At 44.0% G+C, this 17,625-nt stretch overlaps 1 protein-coding gene across 1 annotated transcript in view; it reads right to left on the bottom strand.

Annotated features, from left to right (window-relative positions):
* pacrg (PARK2 co-regulated) overlaps positions 1-13,667 on the bottom strand; it is a gene marked incomplete at both ends in the record, with an annotated part of 144,555 nt that extends 130,888 nt beyond the window's left edge. The window contains one exon of the mRNA XM_080849560.1: positions 13,572-13,667. Coding sequence (XP_080705686.1) covers positions 13,572-13,667 — 96 coding nt within the window. The remainder of the gene's footprint in view (positions 1-13,571) is intronic.
* Between the last annotated feature and the right edge of the window lie 3,958 nt (positions 13,668-17,625).

The following is a 17,625-nucleotide window of genomic DNA, read 5'->3' as shown; positions in this document are numbered from 1 at the left end:
CAACTAATTGCAGTTAAAATGCTGATTTCAGGGGATGAAGCAGAGATATGAAGAGCTCAGAGGAGCTCTGTTGTTCCAGCCAGTGGCCCGGCGTTAGATCTCACACCAACACACACACAGAAGCACACACACACACACACACGTGTGACACACACACACCAACACACACACACAGAAGCACACACTCCGCCTTCTGCCACTCTGGGGACGTGCTCTTTAAAGGGTCAGTCTGCATTTGTTAGACCCTCCCACGACCTCCCTCTAACCAGCCCCCCACCCTCCACCCCACCCCCCAGCATGGTGCAGCATATGGGCAGGCCGTTTGGGGTGATGACCGTGCGAATGGGACTGCATCAGTGAGGCGTGACGGGGATGTGATGTGACAGGTGATAAGGTGAAGGACATGGTGTGTGTGCATGTGTGAGAGTGTATCGTAGGTGCATGTGTGTGCATGTGTTAGAGTGTAGCCTGTGTGTGTGTATAGTGTGTGTGTGTGTGTGTGTGTGTGTGTGTGTGTGTGTGTGTGTGTGTGTGTGTGTGTGTGTGTGTGTGTGTGTGTGTGTGTGTGTGTGTGTGTGTGTGTGCCTGTGGGAGACAGACAGAGAGAGGCCATCCTCTGTGCGAGTGAGCCCACAGGGGATAGGGCGAGGCGGCGCCAGGGCAGAGGCCCATCGATCTCCCCGAGACGAGCAGCACGGGGGGATGAGCTGGACTGACAGAGCCTTGCCTGTCAGCCTCCACCCCTACCACAACAAAAGCACTCAGCCAATGTCACAGGTGACCCAGATACAGGAGAGCAGCTCTCTGATCAAAACCATGAAGACGCCGGGCCGAGCTACCCTGGTTTATGGTTCGTCTTCATTCTACCCTCCTGCAAAAACACACCAAAACACACACACACACAAATACTACGACACACACACATATGTAAGCTGTAGGCACTAGTTCCTATAAAAACAGCCTATACTGAAGGACAACTGTAAGCTAATATATCAGCACATCTTGCACTGACAGAATTAACATAGCAGACTGTTCTGAGAACAGTTATTTTTTACGGTGCAACGCCTACTGGTAGGGTCTGAACCCCATCAACTTTGGAGTATAGAATACTAGATTTTCAGCTTCAGGTCCATGAAAATGTCTTGGAATCGTATTTTTACCATCTTCAACAATTTGAGCCAACTTGTACGGCACTTTGGGTGAAAAACATGGCTTTTCTTCGCTTAGCAACCGTTGCCACTAGTAAACAAAACGAACTAGGCCTAACATTACCCAGCTTTGATGTATAATAATATCTGTACAATGATAGAAAGACAACATTTCTCTGCAATTCCAATTTACATTTAAATGATGACTTAATGGCATAGTAATACCTGCTATATCCATTGTAAATTTAAATTGCAGAGACATTTTGTGTTTCTGTCATTGTTATGTTTTAAACTATCGCTAAAGAAAGTCTTGTTTTCACCATTTTGACAGGTTCACTGTTAATGGGCGTTTCAGAAAGTTATGTACATCTATGACTCTCCACCAAACATTGCCACCAGTGGGCGTTGGTCATAAATCACCCCTTCAGATTATGATGGTCTCCATTGTTCTACGTAATACGGACATTTACTGGTCAGACACTATTAAGATAAATAGCCTTCAACTATTTGAGGAAATAAGCGATTGAATATGTTCAACTCTGTAACGCTATCGCACAAAAGGATTGTTAGGAAAAATTATTAGTCCATGTGTTAATGTTAGCAAGCTTTCTCTGCATGGCACTGATGCTGTGTGACTTGCACAGCTTCCAGAAAGGATCGACAAGACAAAGGTCACTGCAGCGTAGAAAGAGAGCAGTCACCCCACCCAGCCTAAAACCCGTGTCTATGTGGTACCAAAGTGGGCAGCTTGACCAGGTTTGGTACCCTGTAGACCCAGGTTTGAGGCCGGGTGGGGTGACTTCTCTCCCCCCTTTCCTTCTCCCTCTTCCTCTCTCTCTCTCTTCTCTACAGCCACTGTGGGCCATTTTGCTGAGTGATGATGCATTGTTTGTCAGGGGCATTGATTTCCATTCTGTGGCTGCCGTTATCTTGATGTGTGATGGGCGGCGGCCCCACGCAGCCTTGAGTTGAATGGGACTCAGGCCGTGACACATGCTTACCCTCCACAATCGAGATGGCCAGCATGGAGCCACTCTCCTCTGACAAGGTGAAACCAGAGGGAGGGGGTCAGCTCAGAGGCAGGAGAGGAGGCATTTCATCTTCACTTTAGCTAATTGAATGATATAATAATGGCGTATTTCCAATTGAAAAAGGATGTGCATGCGCATAATAACTACTTCAGTTTCAATCCCAGGCCACTCTCCAAAGCTATTTAACTTTTACTGAATACTATCTACTACAGCAATGACAATTGATCAAACTATGTGACGTCCACTGAGGTAAAAAGCATCTCTAACACTTAACCTAATGCTTACATTTGCTTGTTTGTTTGCTTGTTTGGGTCGATCAATCTTTATGAGGCTCTTTTATTTTGCAGTGAATGCTAACATTTTGCTGATGATATACTGAGCTTCTTGGGAAACATTAAACTTTTATTTGCCAGAGGGATTGACTGAAGATATTACGAGGAGCAGACTCATCCACAATAAACATTAATTCAGGTGCTCAACCAAGACGTTTACTGAAACAAAACAACATTTTAAAAACACTTGGAGCGTTCTTCTGTCATACTTTCTGTGCAGATAAAGCAACGGCAAAAACAGTGGGCTGACTATCCATGTTCCTTGAACTGATGCAAGTATGTCACTCTTTTGGTATTTAGCAATATTATTGCCAAAATTGAGCCAAAATGTTATGTGATGTGATTTGTCATCCTAAGGCTGATGGAGTGAGCTCTGTAGCATTACAGAGCCCCATCGCCTTATTGTGGAATGGTGAATAAAAGCTACTACCCAAACTGAGGTTGTTGTTGGTAACAATACCCCGATCACCTCACTGAATGGCAGAGACACCATTGTTAGGCTGAAATTACGGATTAGTCCTTTCTGAATGACAGCATCTGAATTTAAAAAGCCATATTGATGTTCCTTTCGCCAGCCAAACAGGTTTAAGTAAGTCGTGTTATCTCAGGGCCGGCCTGCACATGTGGGTTTATTGATTGTGTTTTGTCCGTCTTGCACTAACCACCATCGACAAACGGATCAAATTTCCAATCATGTGGCCCCCTTGCCGGGATGCAGATTAATTCTTACAATCGAATCGGAGGCCCAGAACCTGTTGTCTTTCAGGTACATCTCCTGGTCATCTTTTATTAACTGCTTATTTTAAAGCCTGATGAGTTTTCTCTCCCGTTGGAATGACTCGCCTTCGTTTACCTGCTGAGAGAAAATCAATTTGCTCTTTAAGTAATGCTGCTGCCATAGCCTCTGTCTTTGCCTTCTGAGTGGGTGGTTTGAAAAGAACATCCAAACACAGAGACATAGAACAAAAGAGGGTCAACTAACACGTTAAGAGCCACTTGGCCTGCTTGACCTTGCAAAATAAGGAAGAGGGTACGATGGAATCCTGGCTTAGGAGGGATCGGGAGCCGAAAACGTGGCATGGTGGTGGTGTAATTATTCTGTGTGGTTAACTACTTGACATGCACTTTATTCCCATTAAGTGCTTCATATTCTCTATGTAAAACAGAGATCAAAGGTTATGGAATAAAGGCGTCTGGAATTTCATATAATTCAGGAATAAACAGCAAAAATTAGCCAGTGCCCCCTAGGTAAAAAAAAAAAAGAAAGAAACTGAAGTACACTTAATTTAAGTATACTTAGTATACTTCCAAGCACTCATGATTAATTATGGATGGCAAAGGACAAAAAAAAAGGAAAATATGCAGAGCACGGCGCAGCAACCCCCTCCCAACACTTGGGCCTATGTTCGCTTCATAGTGCTGATCTAGGATCTATCCTTAAAAGCAGCCGGTAGGTTCAAACTGCTGGTGGCTCTACTATAGCATATGTATAGAAAAGTATGATCCATGATAAGCACTTATCTGAAAAAATATATGTTTTCATATGTTTTATATTAATTCGGCAGAATCAACTCAATGATTTGAATGTCTTTTTACGCTTTTGAAAACCCAACTTCAAGATTTAAATGTGCAACACGCGAGTCAAAAGAAAGCCTTCATTTCTTCCTGCTTCTTTGGCCTTTGCAGTAAGCTTCATTAGAGTCTGCCTCTTCTGGAACTTGCGTCTGGCTCTCACAGCTGCTGCCACAATGGCATCTTTGCCCATTTCCCCGCCGGCTGTTGGAGATGCAGCTGAACGCAACCAAACATCGTCATGGATACTTGGAAGGGAAACAAAATCTTCACACACTTCAGCCTATAGATGTAACAGCTCCAGGGAGCTAAATGCACTTTTTACCGTAGTTAAATAATATAATAGAAGCAGGCTACGTAATTGCAGCAATTAGAAACTACCCTCTCAGTTTTAGGGATAACGTGGACAGAGTTCAGTAACACCTCGCCTCGTTATTCAGAGGGGAGCACAAATGCAGACCACACCACTATCACTGGCACTGACCTGCTACAGCAATGTGTGTGTGACACATCTACATCGTTTAGGTTCAATGCTCATTTCTCATGAGTGAGCTCAGTTTTAAACTGTCCATAAGTTCAGCTAGTAGCCCATTTGCTCATCCCCCCCCACAACTTAGAATAAACATGTAGATTTCTATAAATACCTTCTATTCTAGCCACATTATTACAGTATTGCTTGATGGAAAACAGCCAAAAAGGGATATGTTATTTATAAAAGGTTTAGCTAACAATGACTGACAAGATGAAATTACAGTGGATTACAGTGCTTGAGAGTATAACTCATTCATTACAGTTGGCTTAAAAAACACTGGCACATTAACTTATTCGATAGAAAATAGCCTGCCATCTGAGTGCTCGTAAGTCAGCATGGAGTGAACTCTTGTATAATTGTCACACAGAAGTAACATATAAATGCAATTTTAAGCAGACGTTCATTGTTTGGGCGACTTTAGTCGACAATGGCACTGAAAGGGTTAGAGAACTTAATTTTGAACCTTTGGTGCCATTGGAAAGCTTCATGTGTGAGTGTGTCCAGGGATATTGGTTTTGTAGCTTTCTCCGGGTCACCTTATGCAATGATTAATTCTACCAGATAAATGGAGTTTTCTCTGCGTAATGAACTTCCTCTATTAGAATGAGCTAATGAAAATTCAAGCGGGTCTTTGACAAGAATAACAAACGGAGCGCTATAACCACGCCACTCAAAGGAGGAGGAGAAGGCAAACAAAATGACCATGGCCTGTGCCTCGGCGGGGTCATTATGGAAGGCGACGGGGAAAACATTTGCCACAAAACTGATTACGTTACGGGCTGCGACTGCCAGACAGCTTTTTTGTGGAGCGTGGGGAGAAAGGTCAGAGCAATTGCGACGGTGGCATACTTCAGAAGCCCTGCTATCTATTAATCTTTAAACGGCCATTTCATGTGCGGGAACTGTTGGTGATTAACTCGGATAGATCTGCCAAGCTGCAAGAAACCCACAGCTATCAACATTTTCGAGCTGAAAAAGAAGTGTGTGTGTGCAAGCGTGTATGAGAGAGAGAGAGAGAGAGAGAAAGTGAGTGTGTGTTTGTGTGTGTGTGTGTGTGTGTGTGTGTGGGGGGGGGGGGGGGTGTGTGTGTGTGTGTGTGTCCATTCTTGCTTCTAAAGCGGTTTCACTAAGGGTTTCATGTCGGCAGAGTTTGAAATACAACACACAAGCATAGCTGGGGAGGAGGAGAGGAGGGAGGTGGAGAGGGAGTGAAGGCGGGAGAATATGCAAGCACTGCCATTTTCAGTCGGGCAGTGTCCGGGGCGGGCCGCGGGGCCTTGGGGCTGGTGATTGATCGGGCCAAGCGGTGGCGTTAAGATGCAGGCCTCAGGCACAGACTGTCGATCGCGAGCAGCTCGCTGAGGCCTACTTCTCCGTCAAACATGACAGGCGCTTACGAGAATGGATTACACAAGTTGGCCCAGTTGATAAGGTGAGATGTGGAGGTGGGAGGTGTGTGTGTTTGTGTGTGTGTCACTACTTATAGTGTTAAGCTATCACGACGAGTCTGTGGCTCTGTCATGTGTTTCCCAGCAGCAACCGTGACTGTGTGTGTGCGTGTGGTTGTATGCGCGTGTGTGTGTGTGTGTGTGTGTGTGTGTGTGTGTGTGTGTGTGTGTGTGTGTGTGTGTGTGTGTGTGTGTGTGTGTGTGTGTGTGTGTGTGTGTGTGTGTGTGTGTGTGTGTGTGTGTGTGTGTGTGTGTGTGTGTGTGTGTGTGCCTGTGTAAATGTAGAGGCAAATGTGTACTAAAATGAACGGGAAACGTGTTCTGAATGGAAAAAAAGACAGACATAGAGGTGGCATGGACATGCATACAAGTGTGTGAACATGTGTTTGGAATAGGGTGGAGGTGTATCATGGAAACTGAGTGACAGAGACAGACAGAGAAGGATGGTGTACAAAGTGAGAGGGGGACAGACAGCTTACAGTATATCAAAGGAAAAGAAAGATAACAGAGGAAGAGAGAGGAACCGGGGGTAAAGGCTGCTAAGGAGAAGAATGATGACAGGAGTGATCTATACATCTGCTGTGGAGTGAGTCTGACTAGCCTATGTGCTTTACAGTGCAAGTGTGTGCAGTTCCTGCTGTCTTGTAGGCCCTATGTGATTGGATACATTTGACAATGTATAGCTGCATGTGAGGGTGTCCTTGTCTAGGGGGATAAGGGTGAGTTGTTATGAGTCTGCGCATGAATTGTATCAACAAATATAGCACGAGAGAGAGGACGGTTGGGAAAGGATAGCTCACGACTGTGACTCGGCCATGGGCATGAGTCCGCAGGCCGAGAGCCACAGGTGATCACAACCGTGGCAATATCCTTTACCCCACAAACCCCTTGAACACAAGTTTCATATTGCTTTTATACAACAGTTCTACTCCCAACTTATTGACACCAGGGGCCGTATTCACAAAGCCTTTTATCTTACCACTAGGAGTGCTCCTAACTCGCGCTAAAACCTTTTACGTAGGAGTAATTTCTTAAAAGTGATTCACAACGGCTCTGAGACCTACTCATACTAAGGATAATACCAACTCCTAAGCTTAAGATAAAAACTCCGTTGCTATGGATGACGTCGCTTCTCATGCACGAGTTTAGAAGGGGTGAGGACGGTGATTGGTTGTTGACAGGCTCTCTCATTAAAAACTCATTTGTGACGTCTCTCTAACAATCCCACTATATCGACTGAAAATAAGAGAATAACCTAGGCTTCAAATTAAGTCATATTAAATAGTTATGGACAGTGCAGTTAGCAGAATGCACACGCATGATGACAAGTTTGTGCATCCAACGGGAATGACACTTTGCACGTTAAGAGAAATATAAAGCGATCAATATAAAATATGGCAATTGCATGTAATCAAGGCAGTGATAATTAAAGCACCCAGCAAACTGTAAGGCTATTATATTTCCAGCCCTTGACCACTTCAAATATCAGCACATGCGGCCCTTTAAGCCCTCCAATCTTAATTGATCAAAGTGAAACGAACGTGAAACGTATAGCCTAAGCGAAAGCCTACTGGTCCCAGGACCAATAGCCACTGTCACCCCAGCGGCATCCAGCTGGTAAGTTCTCAAAAACCTGCGACCGCTTTCCGTTGAAATGCACAAGTCATCGGTACATCCAGGCCACGGTGGACGAATTATTGTAATGTGTGTTCCGTCACTGGACATTCCTGCGATCGCCATGGAATTTACTTTGATATTGTGTAATAGGCGATTGTCCAAAAGCAACTGGATAGACTGTTGGATGATGTGGGGTCTACGGCTGACTGATGATTCCCAGTGTCGTCAGTTGCGTTTTCCGCGAAGCCAAATAGGCCATCTTTATGTTTCCAAACATTTCACTTCGGGACACATCCTTGTTTAAAGGCGTCATTGCATCCCGCGCTAATTCTACGACAATATTAATACCTTCACGGTTTAAGCAATGTCTTTTATCAATTCCAAGTCGGCTGCAGCCATCTTATGATTTTTTGTGAATAGGTCTTAGTGATTTAGGAGTCCTCATGAGGAGTTTTAAGCTGTCCTAGACTTAGGTGCTACTTTTAGGGATAAAATATTTTGTGAATTGCTCTTAGTAAAAAAAAATAGGAGTCCTACATTTAAGACTGACACGCCCATTATTTTTAGGAGTTTCTCCTAAATTCGCCACTTATGACCTACTTTTAGCCCTAAGATTCTTTGTGAATACGGCCCCAGATCTTTATTTCTTTCGTTAATATCGTTAATTCGATTTCGATGTTTCGATGTTCATTCTCCAGAAATTGGTGTGTTCAGCGTCAATCGTTGCCTAGCATTGATTATTGTCACTCTGCAGGCAAGTTGAGTAAGACAACCTACTTGTACGTTCATTTGTACACTTGCTCTACATTACATGTTAATTAGTACATTCCCCCTACTCCATTCTCTTACTTGGAAACTGTCAAATCCAACGTTAAAAACGTTATTAAAATGCTCTTTCCCTCTGAAGGAACAGAATGTTGACGTTGTACAATTCAACGGTTAAAGTATATAAAATGCGGTGATTACTAGCGGTGAAGAGTCTGAGTGGAGTTGTTCCAGGACATCCCCACATATAGAATGGCTGTTGTCCAATCAGATATTAATTAATAATAATAGTATTAATACATTTTTAGACCGGCTCTCACTGTTGTATAATGACACTTGTGCACGTATGAGTGTGACTGGTTGTGCTAGTAGGCATGCGTACGTGTGCTTGTTGGTGCATGTTAGTGTGCTTTTGTGTGTTTTCAGGCCATCTTCAGGCCATCCTCAGGCCTGGTTTTCCTTAACATCCCAATCTAAAACAAATTTGGTAGGGAGGAAGGTAAATATTTGTATTTCTCCCAATCACCCCCAAAAAATGAGAGTTGGCCATCCTGCCATCTATGAAATTCCTGCCATACTCAGGTTGCCACAGAAAGTTAGTTGGCAAGTCTGCAAATCAAACAACGTGGAAAGAAAAGGTAAGGCCCAATTCGCGATCATGTTACGGCAAACCAACATCACTTTAAGGATGTGTGTGTGTGTGTCTGTGTGTGTCTGTGTGTGTGTGTGTGTGTGTGTGTGTGTGTGTCAGTGTGTGTCAGTGTGTGTGTGTGCACGCTCCACTCATATCCCAGAGGCCATGCGTTAAATGAGGAATGTGTGCAGTGCTCCAGCCGGTATTAGCCCTGCGGTGTGCTCAGCAGCGCTGCAAAGGTCACAGAACACATGTACCTCCGCAGAGTGAATCCCCCAGCAACTTCATCGATCCACTCACACACATAGTCTACACACACACTCCACCAACTACACACTCTGCACGCTCAACAGCCATGTTTCTGTCCAGGATCATCAGACTCTAGATAAATGTGTGTGTACTGCAGTCAACTACATGTGTGTCTGTGAGTTTGCACCTTTGGAGCTTTTCTTGTAATATACTGTATGTAGTATGTAGTCTATGCACCAGAGATCTGTCTGATATCTGATACAATGTGTGTGTGTGTGTGTGTGTGTGTGTGTGTGTGTGTGTGTGTGTGTGTGTGTGTGTGTGTGTGTGTGTGTGTGTGTGTGTGTGTGTGTGTGTGTGTGTGTCTGTGTGTGTGTGTGTGTGTGTGTGTGTGTGTGTGTGTGTGTGTGTGAGAGTGTGTGTGTGTTTGAGTGCGTACCTCCATCTACCTCTACCTGTATAACTGCACATTATTATGAAATTAGTGGCAATATGTTGCATTACGCTCTGGCCTGCTGCTTTCAGGCAAGCTGGAAAGCCCACACACCGCTGCTTCAGCACACAGCACACCACTGGAAAATCAATCCCCGAAACAAATAATAAATAAATAAACACATGAAGGAAGGAGACAAGAAGGGATTCCCAGAAGAAAAAAAAAGATTCTAGGCCCACAGTTGATATCATTACACATCACTGCTGGTTGTTCAGATCCTTGGATCTAGATCCCGAAGCCCTCAACATCCAAGTGGTGTTAGAACTCAGCTTTCTTTTCCTTCCTGAAGAAGGTTATGACCTCCAGCCAAAATATAAAATGGCCTATCTCTCTCCTCCTCTCTCTCTTCTCTTGGAAAGCGGAGATGAATTAAAGAGAGAGGAATGGCGCAAGGCCTAGTATTGATTCTGTTTCTATGGCCACAAATACTTTACAGCATAATAAGCCTATGCCTCAAGACTATTCCCCCTTAAAGGCGGCCAAATGGCCTTGCTGTTATCTACAAATCACAGCTCTCGGCGTTCGCCGCATGGCTCTACAGCTCAGGAAATATATCAGGACCATGCAGGGGCTGGAGCATAAAGCAGAATCAGCCATGGCCTGAGTGGAAGCATTTTTTTTCCACAGCGGATTTTTTGGGGTTGGCGGCCCAAGCTTCATGGGTTTGGGTTGTTGATGTTTTTTTTTTTTAAAGCTTTTTTTTTCCCCTGCAGTAGCTGGCCTTAAACGCGTTGAATATTTAAAGGCTTAGCCCCCGCGATCTGCCTCCCATGAGCCCCTTTGCTGGAGATTAGTTTTTGACCTTCGGCAGAGAGGGATGAGGGATGGAGCCTCTGATGAGGCCTGGAGTGGCACTCCACCGGTGGCTCGGCTCGGCTCGAGGCAGTGTGCTGTGACGCGGCACGGAGGTTACTCCTGTCACCGCAATTACCCGGCTGCTGTCTGGCATTTTGTCACACAGCCTCTGTGGCAGGAGCGGCAGGGGAACCTGGACGGACTGAGGCAGTGGCAGGACCTGCAGCAGTAAAGAGCTGTCTCCTCTCCGTCCCCCTGACGCGTGACGTGACATGACTGACGGGGAAGAACGTGACTGCTCTGTCACACAGTTTCCACGGACAGCGCCCTGTAGACAACGTGTGTCCCAGGAATTTCATATGAGAGGTGTTTTGCCCAACCTAAAGAGACAGACTTCTGGTGAAGGCTTGAAGGTATTAGAGGTAGTTTGAAACTTTATGGTTTAAGGCAATTTTTGCATTGCATTTCTGAATTAGTATATGTCTGTATGATGTCTGGCAACGCCTCTAGACGGTTTGAACACCTTTCTTCTCTTCCTGTTTTTGGGTTTCATATGAAAAAATTATTCACGGCAAATGAAGTGTCTTTCACTTTTATAACTGTGTGCTGCATTATGTGTTTTTACTTGTACGATACAAAGTTTCATCTAGGGTCCAAACACTTTGAGAGTGAGATACAAACATAAACCTGTGTTTGTGGTAGGCCTATGACTGTGTTTTTTCATACACCAATAATTGCAGTGAATCACGGCAGAAATCATTCACTTCTGTCAGACATAAATACAGGAAAAATAACTACCAAGACTGAGCAGAAAAAAACTAAAACATTTTCCCTTGCCATTTGAACACAAAACATCAGTAATGGAAAGCTTGCCTCTGTTGCTAAAACAGCGATTTGAGAATAATTGCCAGGGAGGTGACTAGAGACTGTACAGCATCAAAAAGCATCTGACAGACAGAGCACTCAAAACTGTGGACCTCCAACTGTGACAAGCTTTGTTCTATAACGAACTCGCCTTCTAGCGCGTTCACCTGTTTATTTAATTTATTTTGCAAATAAAGAGTTACGGGCAGAGGCGCTGCAGACTCCCCAAAGATCCGCCTACCATCAGAGGAAAGATTGGTTCATTATGTATGAGTCAGCAACCCAAAAGCACACACACACAAACTCTCTACATCTTGTTTGAAGAACACAAGATCAACACTACAAAGCATAAGTGACAAAACTCTGACTGATCAAACTGGTTACTTGCCCAGGCCAGAACTAATAGAATAGAGAATGACAGCTAACTTTCATTTCTCAGAACATTTGCGAACAATCTTTGCTTGTGAATTCGAAGCTTAATGAAAGGCTCAAGTGTGAGGCTTTCTTGATTGAAGCTACCTCTGTAACACCACACAAGACCAAGGTCAAACCTGCATCAGAGTCAGCTTCTAAAAGGAGGTTCAAGCAGGTGAGTGTGAGGGCCTCCCTTGTACAGGTCATGTATGGGAAAATTAGAAACAGTACCAACCAAACCAAGGTTGCAGTTCTTTTAGCAGACCGTACGTTGCTGGAAAATTCTTTTGTGACGACTCTGTCTTGGAAGGTCTAAACAAGTCGATTAGTGGGATGCCTGCTGGACAGACTGGCAGTGGACTGGCAGTGAACACCACAATGAAGAAAGCCTAACAAGACCACCTGATGAACTACAATCTCAAAAACCCACATACCAGTATTTATCCATACTGTGTGGTTGTAAAAGTCACTAAAATGTTCCTATACTATAGCTGAATCAAAAACAAGGCCCAGTGTTAAGATCCCAGTGCACTCATTCACTATTCTAATGCACACACTTTTCTTTTAATGTAGGTCTACCTCATGTCACATCCTGCTATGTGTGCTTTGGCTTAATGGACGGCAGTACTAAAGAAGACCGATCAAAGCACCTGCATATCTATCCACAGACATCTAGGTCAAGGTGTTAGATGACTCTGTCCCATTATTGATTTCCTCTGCACTGAAAATCGTTTAAAAGCAATAATAATAATGTGCCAAAATAGAAATGGGGGGTTGTCTTCCTCTTCAGACAGCTCCCATGGTCTAAATTGCCCCATAGAGCGACTGCCTGACCTAAAAAAGAGGGTTACGCGTGGCCAGATCAATAGCACCTGCCAGTTACAACTGATGTGGCCAGATACTATTATCGCAGTCTAATACATCTTCATTCCAGACCAGGCAAGATGTAGCATGGTGGCCAGCCCAACGTGCAAAATGACTTGTGCTTGCTGTGAGGACAGGCATCAGTGTGGAAAGCAGGAGCTATGACCAGGCTTGGAGGGGAGAGAGGAGGGGAGGAGAAAAGATACTGGGGGACAGGAGCTGGAGTAGATGGACCAAACTGAACATTTTCGCACGGATGAATGATTCCTCCCATGATTCCTCATATACGCTATTTCGTTTTTGTGTCTGTCTCCTGTTGCTTTCTCACTCCCTGCCTCCCTCTCTCTCTGCCAGACCGAAACACTAGAATACGTTGTTTCGACATGGAACAAAAGTGTAAGTTAATGCTTCAATCTGGCGTTACTAAATAGCGGATTCAAAATTCAGTTCAATGTACTTTTTTCAAATATTTCAGTATTTTTGTATGTATTGAACACAAGACACCTTAAAAAATAAAACGACATGTATAATTAAAATGTGCTATAAATAATGCTGTGTGGCAAACGTAGCTAGCAGGTGCCTTTGGAAGCACACTTTCAAAAGCTGAGCTAAACGTTGGATAACCACATTAATTCCAGTTTGAATATAGCAATTAGTTTGCGGTGGAATTTAAGATTTACACCATAGCAAAATATATATCAGTTGAGTTAGTGCGTCACGTCAGCAAATTTTGCGAACCAAAGTTATCTGAACATCACTCAAGTTAACTTTTAGCGTTAGCTAGGTCTACTTACCTAGCTAACACCAACTTACCACAGAATTCTTCAGGGTTGATTTCACTGTAAATCCCTCCGTTTTCAAGTCGCTCCTATCTTTGGTTATATCTAGGGGTCTCATTTTTGTGCACATGGGTATGATTAATAAATTACAATGAAATCGACGACGATGTTAAAATGCACTGCTTGAAAACAGTGATGAAAATTCACTACACTCTTCACTCTGTTAGGGTTGCTAAGGATCCAGTTAGAAGACGCGCTGAGGTTGCTATGCACAGAACGTCAGTTCAGTTTATATCGCCATGGCAACAGCACAGCCCGGAGCACGTGTGAAAATGGAACTGCCCTTTTAAAATTACAAATTAGATGGTTGTTTTAATTATCTTCCACTAGTTCTAACATCACACTGTCATAATGCATATATCTTGACAAGGTTGCAATTGCATTAGAAAATAATAATAATCCTAGGCATAGGAAATATTATACTCAATAGGTATGATCTGCTAAATTCCTTTCCGCTTTCTTCCATTAGCGTTCCATGTTAATGGAAATGTGGCGAACCGGGCAGGGTGTTACAATATTGCAATGGCCTATGTAATCGGTTGATTGTCTGAGTCAGTCTGACACAAACCTGTCAAGAACTGCAGCATTAGGCCACATTCGCCAAGTCAGTACAGAGTAAATGAGGCACACTGTGCCACTAGCCTTTTGGTTGCATGAATACAATTAATTCACAAATAACAATCTACCAATAGAGAATTAGCCTACATGAAAGTCGTGACTAGTGTATAGAATAGCACTTCCCATCAATAATTTTTCCAGGTTTTCATGAGCAGAATCTTCTGTATGCCCTAAAATATCGAAATAGCTTCTTATGGGATTAAACCTGCCGAAACCCCGCTGGATTACATTTGTCAAATGAGAACCGCAGAATAACATTCGGTAAATGAGCAGCCTAGGCCACTCTAACCAAGACACTCAAACTCAGTCTCCTCATGCCATTTATTTATTGCGTGCAGTTTACCTACACAAAAGACTACATGGTGGATGCAACTTGTACACCAAATAGAACAGTTCTATCTAAAATATGTAGGCTACAGTTATTCATGAGCAGAATATTCTCAATACACACACACACACACACTGGGTCTCAATGGGTTATGGTATCCACTCAAAACCTGCCTGTAGCAGCATTCATTTCTGCAAGTGAGCTAGGCCTACTACTAGTCTCTGAGTGTCTCTGTATTGCTGTGGGATACAGAGACATTATACATTTGACAAAGATCTGATTACATTTCTATTGCCACTCAATTCGGTGAAATAAGTTAAATAACCCGGTTCAATGAACCAGGGTTTCAGTCACTTTGCCAACACTGGTTAATTTCTGCAATGGTGAACAGTTTTGTGCCATGTCTTTGTGCTGAGTCATTCCAGTTAGAGGAGTGGCACTTTTTAATCTCCCTCATCCCTTCTGGAGACTTCCTCTGGAGACCTGCACAGTTATTAATCTTCCCAGGGAAGGCAATTTCTCTAAAAGCCCCTGTTTGATTTTTATGGTCCCATTGAGAGGGACACTAGCTGTGAGTGGAGGGACCGTAAACAAGGGAGGAGGAAAGGCAGCCTGCCTGGGTTGTCATCAGTGCTGATCAGTTGCCCTCTCCTGTCTCTTGTGTAGTCGTGCAAAGACAAATTATGATAAACTGAGATTTTTGCTTTGACTGATGGTTAAAATGTTGATGTGAAAAAGAGTTTGCGGCAGTTTTCTTTTGCTGTTTAGCATTATACAGAATCAGTCCTTTCCTTTGATGGGCTTCAAGACAGAACGACTGGCATCACCACGCATTTCAGAGATGAGTTCAAACACACTGCTTTGTGCTATTCCCAAACAAACATACAAGTTACTTTACTGACACTAATGATGGGCCTGCAGCCTATATGTGTCAATGTGTGTGTGCTTGTCTTTACTCGTTTTTTCTTTTCTTTATAAAAAAAAGGGCAGAAAGAAAGAAAAATCGAGACAGGGAAGGAGCGAGACAGAGAGAGAAAGCCAACTGCCAGCGTCCCCCAGCAGCCAGCTCAGCTGATGTGATGAATCGCTGGTGTTGTTGTCCGCCATGTCTTCATCATCCCCTTGCTGGTTTCATCTTCGGCTCATTTGCCAGGCCACCGCCATGCCCCAGCAGCACTCACAGCGAGGATGGCAGCAATTATGACATCGTTAAAAGCAGGATACGTTTGGAGAAACAAAAGCTCAAGCGAGTCTGGAAAAAAAAATGCACAGAGACAGAAAGAGGGAGGGGGTGAAGGAGGGAGAGAAAGAGAAAGAGGGTGCAAAACAGCAGGAAAGTGAGGAAATGGGGTGTGCGCATGCCAATTACTTAGCTCTAAATCGCCTGACGGGGCCATCTATTAGGCTGTCATTCGGTGCCCCGGGGTGAGATGCCTCGTCTGTTTGTCGCTATCATGAAGTGAGAAGTGAGAAGTGAGGATGGGGCCGCATGAGCAATGTGCCACTGTGGCTTCTAACACAACTCGCCAGGATTGTCTACCAGGCCTGCTTTTCTTATCTGTCCTTGTATATTTACGGGATTTGTACTGTAATCCATGACATGAAGGGTAATTAAACCATGGTAGTAAAGACTTTTGGTCTGGTATCAAACATTCTCATGCAGCTATTACATTTTTGTTTGGATAGTGATTGTGTTCTTTCCTAGTGTGAAGTCTTTGCTGATAAGGGTTCCAGTGGGACACGTGCCGTGTAGGTTTCTATTATTCCCTGTGTGATGCACTGCAACCTCCATTAATAAAGACCTTTGTGTAACTCCTGGTGAAGCTGAGGAGCGGGTCGATTAGGGACACCTGATATGGACACACAGGCAGGCAGGCAGGGAGCTAGCAGTAGAAAGCCATTCTGTATTGATCATCATGAATAATCTAAGCTGGCTTCTGTAACTCACATCAGAGTCCCAGTGCCCCTTCAAAGAGGATACGTTTCCCACCAGCCCACAACAATACACACATTATTTTTTTCTTTTTGTGCTATCAATGCAATTTGACTTTTGGACCCCTTTTTTGGTTCACAGTGACACACACACTGTTTCAGTGGTTAAGATTCCTTGGCCTGTTTGCCAATTTTTCAGATAAAAAAAACAAACAGAATGCTAAAAAAGATCTTGGTCCTAGCCATGAATATTGGGCATCTTTAATGAACCTATATGTTACCAAGAGGTTTTTCTACCTCTCAAATGACAGCTTTTGGATTTTTTCCCCCCATTGGATGTGATTCCATTATCACCAGCTAGACACATTATCTTTAGAATGTTCCTGGTGTGACACAGCACGTCTCTCACCATTCCAAAGGGATTCCCTCTCGCTGTCACATTAAGGCCTCAGCCATGTAACCTTGAACTTGTGAATGTTCACAGCATTAAGCCCTCAGGGGGTTCCACAACACTGCCTCACTTTTTGCACAGACAGAAGCATGAGGTATGGTTGACTTCCACGCTCTCTAACACACACATTCTCTCTGGCTTTCATTTCACACACATATACACAGAAAGAGGGGGCCAGAGAGCGAGAGAAAGGGAGGTTTATAGCCTGCATGGCTATGCAAACACAATTTGTTGTCACTTGAGCAAAAGCGATGCGGCTGGCTGTGGTTCACCTAACAGATGCTGCTGGGTTTCAGCACAAAGCAGGCTGATGAGACGAGACAGCCGTTTATGCAGCCTTTGTATTGCTATGAAAAATCCCTGCATGAGAAATGACATGGGGGGAACCAATCAGAGACTTGGCAATGGGAATTGGCCCAAAAAGAGCCCCCTTTTTCTCACGGCTCCATTTTTCTCCTCTCGTCCAAAGGAATCTGAACGCTTCCTGTCACATCTGTAACTGCCACTGGGTTTGAGCCTCCACAACCCCACCCCATCCCTGCCTCACTCAAATACACCCCACCCCCTGCAGACACTCTGCACCTTGCCTTAGCTAATTGCTTTGGAAGTGGGATGGATCCCTATTTGTCCTGGGCTCTGGGAACAGATGGTGTTTAAGTAAAATATTATGATCACCTCCTCACATTCTGAGCCGCTCTG

The sequence above is a fragment of the Sprattus sprattus genome, assembly GCF_963457725.1.
Source record: "Sprattus sprattus genome assembly, chromosome: 13".
NCBI lineage: Eukaryota > Metazoa > Chordata > Actinopteri > Clupeiformes > Clupeidae > Sprattus > Sprattus sprattus.
The sequence above is the reverse complement of the archived record's forward strand: the minus strand, read 5'-3'. Positions and strand labels throughout refer to the sequence as shown.